Source organism: Pocillopora damicornis, chromosome 1 (genome assembly GCF_964200805.1).
Source record: "Pocillopora damicornis chromosome 1, jaPocDami1.2, whole genome shotgun sequence".
Lineage (NCBI taxonomy): Eukaryota > Metazoa > Cnidaria > Anthozoa > Scleractinia > Pocilloporidae > Pocillopora > Pocillopora damicornis.
Window position 1 is genome coordinate 4,480,001 of NC_142670.1, and position 13,896 is coordinate 4,493,896.

At 37.1% G+C, this 13,896-nt stretch overlaps 2 protein-coding genes across 2 annotated transcripts in view; both read right to left on the minus strand.

Annotated features, from left to right (window-relative positions):
- The window catches only part of LOC149051434 (uncharacterized), a 103,306-nt gene that overhangs the window by 45,471 nt on the left and 43,939 nt on the right, over positions 1–13,896 (minus strand). The window lies entirely within an intron of this gene.
- LOC149051439 (adhesion G protein-coupled receptor L4-like) lies at positions 2,140–12,411 on the minus strand. Its single transcript, XM_089186667.1, has 18 exons — positions 12,336–12,411; positions 10,750–10,779; positions 9,870–10,237; positions 8,325–8,514; positions 7,634–7,738; positions 7,203–7,281; positions 6,174–6,252; positions 5,627–5,673; positions 5,244–5,373; positions 4,987–5,081; positions 4,693–4,795; positions 4,445–4,595; positions 4,228–4,312; positions 3,879–3,945; positions 3,269–3,351; positions 3,009–3,129; positions 2,668–2,709; positions 2,140–2,491 (listed from the first exon to the last, which is right to left on the minus strand). Exons 1-18 carry the CDS (start codon positions 12,409–12,411, stop codon positions 2,318–2,320), a joined length of 2,025 nt encoding a protein of 674 aa, XP_089042793.1. The 3' UTR covers positions 2,140–2,317.

Sequence of the window (13,896 nt, forward strand, 5' to 3'; positions counted from 1 at the left end):
ATTTTAATGAAAAAAAAAAAAAAATATATATATATATACATATATAAATGTGGGGGTAGAGTCTACCTTGGCATAAGGTGCTCAATACTGTGGTAGCAGAGCTAAGTATACTTAAGTTAAAGAATTAAGAGGACGCATCGATTCTATGACTCTGATTTTCGCGCCTCAGCGCTCGTCATACAGATCTTTCTCGTCATAATTGTTTTAAATAATCGATAGTTTCAGATATGGAAGATATTTATAAGCCTTATCAGCTCAGTAGTACGCGGGCAAACACAGTGTGAGCTTGTTCTGGGGTTGTATGAATTTCATTTTGAGAGGGAGTTGGTGTTTTAAGGCTTTCTTTAATGTCAACCGTGTGGACATTCACAATGCTTCCCACGAAATACCACGGAAGGAATAGAATGATACCTACCTAATTTAGTTTCTAACCGTCATTAATTTATTTATAGTGTATTGCACAGCATAATTTTTAAGTAGGTACCAATTTTTATGAGTAAAGTTGAAACACAGATTAACCATCCACATACCAAAATAACTTTCACCGTCACGAAAGACCTACGCGTTTGTTATCAACATCTCGAACGACATTGTTGCGAATAGGACCTCAAGTCCGAAATGCTTCGAACATCCGCGAAGTACAAGCTGGAGGAGGATGCTATCCCAAAAATCCCCGGCTATCACCTGAGAAGCATCGCCGTGAACAAGCGAAAAACGAGGTTCTATAAAGCAAACATTCCATTAACCTTACTGTCAGTTATCGGGGGACTCAAATTTGCCAATGAAATATATAAATTCTCCACAAACTTTCACTATGTTGCGGGAATATTTGTATTTTGTGTTTCAAAATGGATCTGCATGTGAATAAATATGGATCTGCATTGCCTTTTGCCAGTTTTTTTCTTTCTGAATGCCCTTGGATAACTTCAAAAAACAAGAAGCGAACGAAAATAACTACCAAGACTTTTTCTCATTCCTCTAAACCTTCCTTGAAGTAAAGTGACGATTACGTTTCAGTTCCTCATTAAGAGTTATGCCCCTACTCATTCAATTTCAGAATCTTCATAAAAAACCCACAAGTCCTCTTTGGCTCTTACGAGCTAGTTTTTATCCATAGCTTGTGGGTAGAGGGCTGGAATTTTGGGTGGTAACATGGTTTTCAGGAGGACCAGTCGTCGTCGCCAACACCAACAGACTACTCCTATCGAGTAAATGGCTTTTGAGCCCTGCGGGACTGTTCCGACATTTCACTCAATAAATTCGCTGTTTACCTCGGGATTTTTTTTCTTTTTGATTCAGTGCATGGAATTCGCACTTTTCTGGCAAAAGGTCGACAAGTGCGCCCTGGTTTAGGGGGTGGAGCACTTGTATTGAAGTTTTTCCCGTTCAGATAAGCCGTTTATGGTTGGTTTCTTGTCATATCTTTACGCAAAAGTAGGTGGATAAATGAATCGTAATTTGATTATCATAATTGGTGCAAACTTATCTTTCTCTGAGAATTGCTACAAGTTAGCACTCTTGTTGCTTTTGTTGATATTTTAAGATGTAAAATTAAAACCACGAGAATAACAAACGTAAAGAGGGTTGATTGTTCATTTGTTAACAACAAAAGGCTTAAATCGAGATTATTTGAAATTTCTTTCTGTTATTCCGCGAAAAGATTCGATCGAGGCATTACACGCTCCTCATTAAAATGTTATTAATCATGTATTTTTATATGAGGAAGTAAATAAAGGTTTTTTTTTTTGACATATGACAAATTGAGAAAGCTTTTGGAATGGATTAAGTTCCATTGTCAAAATTCAAAGTCCGGTGCTCAACTTTCAAGCTATCGTGCGTGTTTCAGGAGGAACGGACTCAACCGCCACTCCCAAGGGAAAAATTCTCAAACAATTACACAGGTAAAAGCGAGACTGCCAAGAGAAAAACTATTCATAGTTTTTTTTTTGTTGGTTTGTTTTGTTTTGTTTTTAAACCCTTGCCTCTATTGAGAGTAATAATATCTTGATTACCATTGATATGCATAACGTGTTTTCCTTTTGGTGAGGGCCGTACAATTTGTGGTGGTTATGATAGTTTCATTGCTCTGTAAACTGATGTCTTGGATGTAGACCTGCTAAACACAACTATATCCAATGCTCTTTTTTCCACAAGGAGGAAACCGTAACAAGTACCGATTACTTGAGACGTTCTTTTATTACTTTTTAGATCGATACAAAGCTGTCAGAGCCTTCTGAAGCTGGTTATCCTTACCTAAAATTTTCTTCATTTAAGATAGACACAGATTTAAGCTAAGGAACAACACTACGATGACGAATCAGATCTCAGAGATTCCAATGCCACTTTCATGGTTATTAGGAGGCTGGACATTCAATTTCCTTGGCAGTATCACGCTGATTGTTTCATTTACTTGCGAAGCTCGCTTAACGCCTGTTACTTCATCTGCAGTTGGGTTGACAGCATTTATCCTTCTTTTGAAGCGAGATCTAATCTGCATGAATAAGTTGATATCAAAACGATCTCAAGAACTGTACAACTCTATGTGCTTCGCATACATGCAACCATCGAATTTAATTTCTTATTTCAAAGTGGAAGCCTTGCCAGGTAAAACTCTGAGCAAAAAACTAAATTTTACAAAGAGACTTAAAATAACATTTGATAACATACCTCTGAATTTCTCACACAGTGAAGGAGGAATATTAAGAGGCCCTGTTAAATCGCAATTTCAGAAATCCCATTAACGCTTTTAGTAGATTCAAAGTGCTTTCATACAAGTCCCCCCCCCCCCCCAACCCTAAACCTCTCAGTATTAAACGTTACTGGGCAGTAAAAATGCCCAAACCTTTACTGCTATTAATCACAAGTTCTCTAATTTGTCTCTGTATTACACTAAGTTTACCACCTGGTAAACTTGTAAGGAAGGGGTAGTATAACTTGTCGTAGAATTTGCTTTTACGTTGGTATCGTATGAGCACGGATTTCATCCCTAAAAGCTGTATTCATTTTACCTGAGTAGAGTTGAAAATTGTGAAAATGTACACAAACGCTTTATGCAGGGGCGAAAGAAGACCAAATAGCCACGTGATCCCTAGCAAAGGAATCATCACCACGCATGCCCTGACACCAAGCCTATAAAATCAGGAAAAAAAAGAAAATCAAGATAATTTGCTTTTACCATTGTTGCGAGTTGACATTAGTCGTATAAGGCAGCAAAGTATGAGGCTAATGACTTATATGAATCTACCACTGGCGCCGCTGAAATACTTACCTTATTTGTTCGCTGACTTTGTCTTTTACATGTTGCATTATCGTCATTTCCTTGATAACTCGCACCAGTATCAATGTGTTTAACTTAAAAAAGGGATAAGAATGAAAAAAAACAAAACAAAACAAAATCTAAAAACAATCAAACTTTATAAAGGAAACAGGAGTTTGCACTTGAGCTAAGTGGTCCTATTTGCCTTAACGGATGGTCGTCAAAATTTTAACCCTTCCCCTTCCCCAGCATTCCGCAAGACATTTTTCAGGTGTCCTTGACCATTCGTTATTAAATATTTATACAGCTGGGAGGAGATGGCTAAAATCATTGTGAACGCAAAACATTTCGCCCAACAAAACAACACAATAACCCGGTAGAGACTCGAACCAGGACTTTCAACCTAAAAGCCTTGCACAGTAACCGCTGACGGCATCTCCCAACGATAGGGTCACCTCAAGCAAAATGTATCCTTCATATATTTCATGTTTTGTTGAAAACTATTGAACAGAGTCAAAGAGGTTAAAAAGAGCGGCGGGGAAAATGCTCACGATGCAAAGAGACCTGAAAGCAAAGCGTGAAAGATGAAAATGAAAAAAAAATCTTTAGGAATTCAACTTACCAACTCAATCAGCACAACGAATACAACAAATATCCAGATCATGCCGTTAGAGGATGACATCCAGCAGCTGAATAAAAATTAATTATGCGAAACCTTGATAATTTATCAATTAATTACTATTTTGCCCATGCATGTACGCAGTACTTTCCATGTTTGATTACAACTGAAAACAACAAAGCGATAACAAAACAACAAAAACAAGCCAACCTTTAAACAAAAACAAAAATTGAAAACAATGCAAGCAAGCAAAAAAAAACACAAAACAAAACAAAACAAAACAAAAAAAAAACAAAAAAAAAAGAGGATTCGTGACAGAAATCGCTTGACAAAAAAATAATTTATTTCTTACAACTTCTCACTGACATAGCTTTTAATCCCCGGCCCGGTTCCTGCTGCAATGCCCAGCGATATGGAAACGACGAGAGCGGGTAGACCTGTGGATTCGAAATTCGAAGGGACAACAGAGTCAAATGATGATGATGATGTCTAAGATGCTGATGGCAATCTTCATCTTTTACTTTTCAAAAGATTATCAAAGAGAGAATGGGTTTTTAATTAATAGTTACCCCATGAAAATCCATGTGAAACCTTCATCTTGTCGTTGATGTTGTAAACTTGTACAACAAACAGGTAGAGATAAACTCCCTCGATCAACATCCAGCAGAAAGCGGCCATCAGGAAATATTGAACAAAAGCTGCTACTGTAACACAGGCAGACTGCACAGGGATGAAAAATTTGAGCTAAGAGTTGGTTGAAAGTCATAAAGATTTACCGAAAGAGATTCTTGTCTTCTCGTTTGATATAATATCTCACCTTGTTCTCAACAGCACCACTTCCGGCTAGGAAGAAAAGTTGACCTACGCCAAGTGAAGCGACTAGACTCACTCGAATCTGAGATAAGGGCCCCCTCATGTCTCTAATCAAAAGAAAATGACTGATTTTATTGTACATCAGTTCTATCCTCATTTTATACAAAGCCTTGTTATATTTTTATGATTCGACTTGGCTGCTTAAAGGAATCTTAGCTATACACATTTAAACTGATATCATTTCTTGTTGAGTCTATATTCTTTGGAATGCTTGCGTGTAACCATGTCATGTACTTACGTAAGAACAGCATAACTGATGATTGTTAAAGTGATTCCAACCAGAGAAAAAGACAAGCCCACATATGTGAGAATTTCCAGCGCTTTTTCGTCCGTCTTAGAAATGAATACAAAAACAGTGATTCAATACTTGTAACGGAAGAGTGCCACACATCATATACCTGGATTAATGCAAATTTATGAAAAAGTGCTACACCAATGCTATCTAGTGTTAGTGGCTTCTGAAATCAATGCATGTATGCTTAGCAATATTCTTACCTTAGTTAAACCGTTATCTCTACTTCCCCTGTCAAACTGCATAAGAACGGCAAAGTGAGTCAAATGATTGCAACTACACTCGGTGTGAGACTCGTTCTTCGATAGCAGGAGACACCCTTGTCCGGACCAGCTAGAATTACATCAGAAAACAATTAGAAAAGCAGTCATAAAGTAGTCAGTCAATGAACATAAGAAACAAAACAATAGCCAGTTTTATAGATATTAACACGCGGAAGCCTGAGAAGGAGAAAAAGAATGAGTAAGAGAAAGAAGGAGTAAGAGGTGAACACACAATGTGATGTACCAGTGCATAAAAGCAAAGTCCTTAAGCAAATTTATTATTTGAAGTGAACGATGTCATCAATTCATTCAAAGCTGTTTACCTGTTTTCCGAAGTATTCCAAAACACGCAACTTCCATCCAGCGCGTCCTGAAACCGTAAAGTACTGTTAGAGATGGGAGTGTGGAGATGGGAGATGGGAGTGCTCTCACCGGCTTTTTTTAAAACCCTTTCCCCACCCCCCCTCGCAACACTAATAATGATAATAATAGTAACGATAATAATAATAATAATAAAAAGAATACCGATGATGATGATGATAACATTGATAATAATGATAGTAATAATAAGGAAAAAAGACAAATCTAATCAAATCAAAACAAAACAAAAAGAAAAAAGGAAAAAAAAACCGGAATAACAAAAGTAAAGCAAAACCAAACAAACGAAATCAACAACATACACGATAACAAGCAACAACAACAGCAACAAACAACAGCAACAAAATATGTAGCGAGACAAAAATGGATCAAAGGGATGCAAAAGGAAGTATAAATATTGGCTTGAATTTTCCAGAAATATCAGCACTGTGTAAATTTCTTTATAGTGTTACGAATGCAGATGGAGCTCTCTCTTGATTAATTGTATCTTACCGCTAGGTTTTTAAATTTCAGTGTAACATTCTTTCGGAAAGTGTTGTTCCTCGGCCATATCGTTGCAGACAAGATATTACTGTTGAATAACCAAAAGACAAAAGGAAAGTGAAATGTGATCATCGCAGTAAATTTTCCAATTTAAGCAATTGGAAAGAAGAAGCCTGAAAAAAATCAGGGCTTCAACGGGATTCGAACCAGTGACCTCCGCGATACCGGTGCGATGCTCTACCAACTGAGCTATGAAGCCACACATTGGGAGCGAGGTCAATTTATTGAGTTCATATCTTCCCGTGCAGTGAAATGATGTGAAGTTTATATGAAATAATTCATTTTTTTGTACTGCGATTGTAGATGAAAGTGAAATGTGATCATCGCAGTAAATTTTCCAATTTAAGCAATTGGAAAGAAGAAGCCTGAAAAAAAATCAGGGCTTCAACGGGATTCGAACCCGTGACCTCCGCGATACCGGTGCGATGCTCTACCAACTGAGCTATGAAGCCACACATTGGGAGCGAGGTCAATTTATTGAGTTCATATCTTCCCGTGCAGTGAAATGATGTGAAGTTTATATGAAATAATTCATTTTTTTGTACTGCGGTTGTAGATGAAAGTGAAATGTGATCATCGCAGTAAATTTTCCAATTTAAGCAATTGGAAAGAAGAAGCCTGAAAAAAATCAGGGCTTCAACGGGATTCGAACCCGTGACCTCCGCGATACCGGAGGTCACGGGTTCGAATCGGTCAACCAAAAGACAAATAAACAAGAAAAAAAAAATAAAAAAAAAAAAAATGAAAAGAAAACCAATCAAACAAACAAACGGACCGACAAATGACAAAAAGAGAAATTAATAAAAAGATACCAAAAGAGAATCAAAACGAAAGAAACAAAAACAAAGGGGAAATTCAAACTGAGGTCGAAGATGTTTCTCTTTTTGTTATTAACATTCCCTTCGTAGGTTATCAGCAAACCAAAATAGATTAATTTGAAATATAATATACGAAATACAATACTAAGTTTTAGCAAACCTGAATATATTGAGAGGAGTAGAGTCGGTTTTGAATACTTTATGGAGATCTTTGTAAATGACACAAAGTACCACTGATCCTAAGATGAAAATAATAGAAACAATTGTATTCCTTCGAGAGTTTTTAGAAAAAAGTACAAGTTATCACGGTTTAAAACCTTGCGCGTTTATCAGCATGTTTCATTGGTATGCGCAGCCTTGTTATAAGAGTAAAACATTTCGACCAAAGGAGAAATGAACTGAAAATGAAATAAAAGAAAACCAAAACAACCAGCTTAAGATATCAGCCATTCACCTTCAATGTCTTAAGTATTTTAAACCCAGTCCCCCTTTTAACCAAGAACACAGATAATTGCTAAAATAATTTGAATAATACGAGAAAAATATATAATTTTCTATGCTAAAAAAAAGTGAAAAAGATAGTTGTCAAACCGTTATCGAAACCTGTAACAGGAAGGCTGACGTAGTTTTCTCCTTTATCATCCTCAAGTTGTACTCCAGTCTCATTTTCGTGGAAAATCTTCCTGACCAAAATATCTAATTGCAAAACAGCGACTTATTTTACGTGAGGGTCAAAATAAACAAGTGATCGTCCTCAAAAGTTTTAGGACTTAAAGACTGAAGAACCATCACTTAGAAGTAGTAAATGCAAGTAGTTTGCAGGGATCATCAGTCGAAGGAGCGTTCTCTATTAAATTGTCAGATAAAGTGCTGGTGATCATTTTTAAATCCATAAACATATCACTGGAATGAATTCGAATAGGGTCTTATTTTTATATTCTTAATTTATTTATTCATTTTTCCCCTGTTTATGACTTCATATGTATGACGATATTGAAGAACATATATGTAATAGAACAAATTATTGGAATTGGAGACAACTGATGAGCCATAGGAATTCGCTGTTATAAACTGCCTTAAAAGAGGTCCAACACGTTTCGGGTGTCGCGAAAATGATTCGATGGAGGGTTGCTACAGACAAAGCTTATACCAAAAACGTCAAATAAGTAGTAGCGTTAGCAAACGTTTCTAAAATCTGCCACGAATGATGCATGTATTCATCCTGAACTCTGAATTAGAAATCAAGAGCTGACTTCCAAATCAGCTTTTAAGATCCACTTACCTGCATGTTTACTACTGATGTTCATCTTAGGTACAGTTTGATTTAGGTGATTTTGAGCATAATTCCCAATGAACTCCTCCAAATTGGTGACAGTGAGGAAAGTGCGTTCCATCTTTTCTTGATTTACATCATTTCCAGAAGAGTCAATCAATTCCTTTAGGATGGTGTCAACAAGTTTCTTGTTTGAAAACTGAGAAGGCGAAAAAAAGTCTCAATAAGGTAATAGTCGTTGGTTTAGATATGTCCTTCAGTAGCCTAACTGTTAAAGGAATTGATAAAATATGGGCGACACAGTCTGTGGAAAAGCTTTCTTTAACCAAGGCACCAGCAATAAATTTAAGAGGAGTTTTAATTTCCTGACGTCGAAGTCTTCTATTTACACGTTATTGCTATGGTTTCTAAGCAAAGTATTACGAACATAATAATATACATGGAAAAATTACTCAGTTCTGATTGGTTAAGATATATGCAGTTTTCAGGTAATTCAGTGCAGAAGAGAGTTAATTCAGTGCAGAAGAGGGTTAATTCAGTGCAAAGAAAGAAACAAATCAGACATTATGATTGGTCAATAATCAAAGAAACTCACAGATAGCTAATCAAATTTCCTGGGATGGCGCAACCAAATCTGAAAATTTGAAAATTTGCGAGCGAAACAATGGCTGGCGTTTTAAGTAGGTTTTCTTTCGCCACCGCAGCTGAAAAACAGCTTAAACAACGAAAACATTATAAAAAGCACTGCTCTTTGGTTGTCAGTTTGGAAAAAGTGGTGTTTAGAGAAGGTAATTGCCAAGGAAATCGAAAATTACGAGCCGACCCGGCTTAACACTTTGCTCGAGCGATCCAACGCCGAAATTAAAAACAGTCATAGTTAAACCTCGGAAACGATGATTCCATTTCATCGAAAGTGCTTCAGACACAGACTGAACTATTCCTTGAACTGTTTAGTCAGACTTTGAACTTTCTTGCACCTCAAAGATGTGAAGATATCATTGCCTATTATTGTTTTGATCCTACGCGGTTGTTTTGACCGAAGGCACGGTTTGAATAAATTATTTTTTGCACTTGATGCGCGCGCTCTGCTTATATTTAATTATGATAAGCCATCTCGTATTTTTCCATGTATATTATTAACGCGTGATCACATGATTTTTCTCGTGCAATTTGGAATAAACAAGCACTTGTTAATTTTTTCAAAGACCACAAATTCTGTTTGTCTTTAAAAGAATTTACTCTTGCTTATTTATTCCAAATTGCACTCGAAATCATGTGATTACCTATACTAATGGATTAAGAATGGAATAACCGATTACAAGATTATAAATAGGAAATATGAATAACATAGGAAATACTGGAAAACGTACTCGCCACGACATTAATTTCTACTAGAGCTCACTCCTCTTATTTGCTTGAGAGTCGAACTTGTATCGATGGCTGCGCCGACTGGGGCTAAGAGTGGGATTGGTTTCTACACTCTCTAAAGGGTGAAATTAAAGTAACAACAACAACAGGCACTAAAAATGTTACAAGAAAATCAAATACACGTACTTCGCTTGATAGTGTTATCTTAATGGCGGGAAAATTCGGTTTCTTCGCCCAGCACTGTTTCACTTTGATTCTGCCCAAATACGACGAGTCTGTTGTATTTGTCAATATAATCGAAATCTGTTTGCGAGGTTTTTTCCTACACCTCCACATTCTGACACAGTCTTCTTTCCAAGGAGGCAACTGACTGAAACAGGAAGTCAACTGCTCACACCAAGAGCGACAACAGGTTTCGTCAATAGATGCAGGTGTTTCATTGCCACATTTCATCCTATGCCAGTACTGAGGCATTTTCCTAACATACTGCTGACAGACTGAACGGTTCAGCTCTGAGGGTCCGAGTGTATCATTAGGGCGGGAGCAATGCCCATCTGCGTTAGATACGAAAACATTAAATGGAGACATTTTTAAATGTCAATGCTGTTCCTTGTTCATTCACATACTTTTTATATTTTTGTTAAATTAGTATTTTTCCGTAAGTAAATTTACTTGATTGAACTTTCTTTTCACTTGATTTTTTTTCCTTTTACTACTCGAATTCCACCCCAGCTAGAGATAACTAGGGTTTTCAGAACCCTCAGCTTTTTCTGAATTTTCTCTGAATTGTTTAACATGGGCCCACTTTGAGTTTGATGCCACTTTTTATAGTTTATAGAACGAAATCTCCCTTTGTTTACTTGTTCTCCCCTATTTTGTAGGAATAATTACTAGCAATGACAAATCAGTGATCTTTTGGACTAGGTCGCATTTTATGATTTATCTGGCAAGATATAATATAGTGTATAACCTCTGACGACAAAGGATAATAAGTTGAACAATGTTGAACCTTAATGATAATTTTCTAATTTTCTTCTTTTTTTTTTTTAAGCAAAACAATACATACCTCGTGCTGAAGTTGGCATAGTCATAGCACCTGAAATAAAGACAAAACCAAAAGAAATGATTGAGAGGTGGAGACGGGAGGTGGTCAGGGGAATCAATAGAAAAACAAGTACTTAGATAGTAAGATACCTGAAGGAGACGTAAGACTACCTAGTCAACCATATAGGGGTAACTGCTGATAAAATTGTTCGCATTTCACTCAACGCCTTGAAATTGTCGTGCTTTACCAGTCGTAGAGGGAGGATTTGTAGAGGGAGGAGCGTTACGCACCCTAAAAACAAATCTGACACCCTTCACTTGTGGTGGAAACGTACAGAGTTTCAAAATATGCTTAAAGAAGGGAATGGAATGTATTTGACGCCAATGTGGAGAAAATGACATCTTATTAAGAACCAACGCACTTAATCACATTGGAAAGGAAAGTCATTAAAACATATCCTGGTCAGAGCTGCCCTGAGGGCAGAAGTTCAAAATTGCTTGCGAATGGCAGTAGTAATACTTTTTTGACTCGTCATTTGCTTCTTGTGTCCCGCACCTCGCGCGGAGTTTGTCGACGCTTTGATGCAATAAAATCTCTACAAATTGGCTCTTAGTTGAACCTTTTAGCCAAGACTTCCCGCCATTCCACAGGTAGAATGTGGTCTTTGAAGTAAAGTCCATTTCGTTCTCTCCGTGGCTTTAAGCCTTTCAAGTGAAGGAACGCGAGAAGCCATCGACGGTTCCAGATACAAGAAGTTTCCTCGAGGAAATTCCGAGAAACTAAAATATGTGTCTAGAATAAACAACTCATAATTTCAGAAGACTACCACAACCATCTAAGACCTTAATATATCTAAATCGCTCTGATGCGGTTGGATGATAGACCACAATGAAAATTTCACGAGTTTAGATAGCATAGAAAATAGCAGAATAAGCGCGCAATGTTTGTGGTCGAAGGATCCTTTAAAACGAACATGAAGCGAGAGATTAACTAGTCAAAGGAATTGTGCCGAGTTTGAGTTTCTAGCACAATGACTCGTATATTTGAAACATTTCAGATCGATTTCTGTTTTCTGGTCTAATTATTGCTTGAAAGGCTTCCGTCGTAAGAGAGCGCTTAAATCAATAGAACGGTCTAGAAAGTACATCTGCTTAAATAGAGAAAGCCGTTCCATTGTCACCTCGCTCTAACGAACGACTGCGTTTACTACAAGAAAGGAAACGAATATAAGACGGTCGTGCCCAATGTCCGCGTGGAAAATAAAAATAGGTCAGAGAAAATCAAAAACGTTTGGGCAAGAATTTTAGGAAAGGGGGTATCTCTTGTGTTCCGGTTTCGTCACCTAAATTACATCGTGTTTGTCTTTCGATTTAGCTATAGCTATGACATGACAAAGGGAACAATCTGGAGAAATTAAAAAAAAAAGCTCTCGGCTTTCAAAATTGTTTTCATCTCCTCCTTTTTCCTTTTTCGTACCAGACTTCACGTCGATCAATTGCATCAAAAAATTTGGGAAACATACTGTGATGGTATATCAGGAAGAAAACATAACAGGAAGCTAGTTAAACTGCTTGACTACAGCGAATTGGTTTCATATAAGTACTTACCAAAAATGATTAAGATTCCATGCAAAAGCATTTCGTCGAAAGGTTTCGTCCAGAAGAGGGGGTTCTTCTTTAACATTCAAGGATCCAAATTATCGATGAGAATATTGAGAGCGGCGAATTTGCCTCGCGAAGAGCACTTATTCAGACTGCTTCACTTAGGGCCCTACACAGCGAAGTTAAAATGATTTGGTGAAAATCTCACTTAGTGCAGAGTGAGACTATAAACGATTTGAGTGCGAATCCTTTCCCCTCATGGCCTAAAAGGAATTAACTTTTCAGCTCGTAGATTCATAATAACATCTCTACTGTCACATTGTCATAATTACAGACAAAAACAGGTGGATGATTATGATTATGGATAGACTAATATCGCCCCGTACACTAATAATGAAATAGTTATAAAAAGATATGGTTTTCCATAATATGGCATTTAATTTAGATTCAGTGTTATTTTCAGTTTTCTCATGCAAATCAAACTGGAACTTGTTCTTGTGACTATCGGGTATCCGGCGATAAATCAAACAGAATACAATACAGACGCGGTGAAGAAAAGATACCTAACATTCTAATTCTACCATTCTGTGTTTTGTTTTCAGTTGAAAGCTGTCAGGGTCTTTATGTCAATGACCTGAGGCAGTATGATTGAAATAGTAATTAAAATGCTAAATGCTTGTCACGCAAACACATAATGTTTTTTTGGAAGATTAATTTACTTGCCGTTATCAGCTTATGTTCAGCGGAAGCAAAATGTGTAGTACAGTAGATAATTGATATTGCTTTATCAGTCTCTCGAGTGGAAAAGTATTGGGTTCTTTGAATGTCTTTCGTCCAAATTTCTTTCGTTTTTGTTTTATTAAAAGGTGATAACAAGAGACAGACAGTCCAAAATGCACGAAAAAAAAAAAAAAGAAGGAAACAAAATGGGTTGGAGCTAAACTGCTTTAGACAGCCAGGCTACGCCAAGTCCTTAGATGGCCCAGGCATGCGTATGCCACGGGAAGTCTTAACACTCTGTCCTTTATCCTATCCCTGTAGTGCTTTGCAGAGCGAAGGCAGTACAGTAACCCCTAAGGCGATGTTAAGAGACTATATCGACCAAATTACAAAGCCTCAACTTTGCTTGGTTTTTTAAGGGGGGGGGGGGTGCCAAAAGTGTTTTCTTTTCTTTTTTCTTTTTACACAGACCTACGCTGTAAAGAGACATGCTAAGATTAATATGGTCTCAATCTCCACGGAGAGCTTTAATTACAAGCTTTAAATGTTGGCCGTTTCCATCTTTTTAAAAGCAGATGCAAATGTCATACCATGGATTCATCAATTAAATTAACTTTCTAAGAACATGAAATGCTTTACGTTTGGTAATCATGAGTTAGCAGAAATTAATTCAAAATGCATATGCATCTACAAATAGCAGATCAAAACCTCAACGTTCAATAGTTTCTTGTATAGAAACCGGGCTCTGGTCTCAAATCACAGACAACGCACTCACAAACCAACTTAAGGTTTAGTATTAGCAGCTGAAAAAACTTGATACAAATTAGGACTCTCGTCACTAGAGAGA

Bases quoted from the DNA above. Each gene is read 5' to 3' on its own strand.
- LOC149051439 (XM_089186667.1), bottom strand. From the start codon at position 12,411: ATGTTAAAGAAGAACCCCCTCTTCTGGACGAAACCTTTCGACGAAATG. The intron at 5,674-6,173 runs GTAAGATACAAT...TTACGGTTTCAG, and splicing joins TGAAATTTAAAAACCTAGCG to GACGCGCTGGATGGAAGTTG. The intron at 2,492-2,667 runs GTATGTTATCAA...TTATTCATGCAG, and splicing joins ACTGTGTGAGAAATTCAGAG to ATTAGATCTCGCTTCAAAAG.